The sequence below is a fragment of the Apium graveolens genome, chromosome 4 (genome assembly GCF_009905375.1).
Source record: "Apium graveolens cultivar Ventura chromosome 4, ASM990537v1, whole genome shotgun sequence".
NCBI lineage: Eukaryota > Viridiplantae > Streptophyta > Magnoliopsida > Apiales > Apiaceae > Apium > Apium graveolens.
Window position 1 is genome coordinate 20,982,039 of NC_133650.1, and position 1,199 is coordinate 20,983,237.

General features: G+C 43.0%; 1 protein-coding gene across 1 annotated transcript; it reads right to left on the bottom strand.

Annotated features, from left to right (window-relative positions):
• Positions 1–337: 337 nt before the first annotated feature.
• Positions 338–1,199, bottom strand: LOC141718408 (uncharacterized). The gene is made up of 2 exons (XM_074520788.1): positions 651–1,199; positions 338–547 (listed from the first exon to the last, which is right to left on the bottom strand). The coding sequence occupies exons 1-2, from the start codon at positions 1,197–1,199 to the stop codon at positions 338–340; spliced, it is 759 nt and encodes a 252-aa protein (XP_074376889.1).

Here is a 1,199-nt window from a genome sequence, read left to right on the forward strand (position 1 = left end):
TAAGATCAATCTCCCACATGGAAAATGTCCATGGGCTCACCATAGGCGTCAAGAAAGTCGCTGGCATAGATGAGTAATTTGTAAAGCTTTGGCAGTGATCGCACGTTCTAATAAAGTTCGCGGCATCCTCCTTAATTGTAGGCCAATAATAACCTTGGCGTAAAACTTTCATTGCCAATAAGTTACCCCCCAAGTGATTACCACAAATTCCTTCATGGACTTCCCTCAAAATGTAGTTTCCCTATTCTTCATTGACACATCTGAGCAGCGGTTGGTTGAAGCCTCTTTTATATAAAATTTTATCATACACCACATACTTCGCTTCATAGTAGCGAAGTCATCGGGCCTTGAACTTATCCTCGGGGACTGTTCCTTGATGAATGTAGGCAAGGATGGGCGACATCCAAGTTTCCTTGGGAGCCTCGTCCACTTGCATCACTTCGACCTCCGGGATACTAGGGATCTCTTGGATTTCTAAGGGTATAGATCCCAACAACACGGCCTCCTGCTGGGAACCCATTTTTGCCAAAACATCCGCGTTGTTGTTCTTTTCTCACGGTACACATTCCAGTCTAACCTCTTTGAATTTTAAAATTATCCGTTGCGTGCACCTCAAGTATAATTCTGTTCGCGATCCTCGAGCTTCTAACCCCATTTATTTGGTTCACCACCAACTCTGAATCACTCTTTATAATCAAATTCCGCACTCTCATTTCCAAAGCTATCTTTAGGCTATTGATCAGTGCTTTATATTCCGCATCATTATTCGTCGCACAAAATTTAAAGTGAATTGCGCTCATCAGATGATGGCCCTCCAGAGATACAAGCACTATGCCCGCGTCTTCTCCTCCATTATTAACTGCCCCATCCACATGTAAAATCCACCATGGATGTGGGAGCTCTTCTGAAACTTCTTCAGGATGAGACGGATGCAACACCATTAACGCCTTATCATCAACTTCAGAATCAAATTCTAGTAAGAAATCAACCAGGGCTTGTCTTTTGATCGTCGTGTGAGGCATGTATTCCAAGACAAATTGTCCCAACTCCACAACCCATTTCAACATCCTCCCTGACGATTCTAGTTTATAGAGGACTTGCCGCATATGATATGTTGTACGAACTTCAATTCTATGAGCTTGGAAATATTGGAGCAACTTCCTTGATGCGAGGATTAAGGCATAAACCAGCTTTTCCAT

What these genes read in the sequence shown, in the direction of transcription:
- LOC141718408 (XM_074520788.1), bottom strand. Translation starts at nt 1,199, where the DNA reads ATGGAAAAGCTGGTTTATGCCTTAATCCTCGCATCAAGGAAGTTGCTC. An exon ending in TGGTGAACCAAATAAATGGG is followed by an intron (nt 548 to 650) that starts GTTAGAAGCTCG and finishes CCGTGAGAAAAG; the next exon opens with AACAACAACGCGGATGTTTT.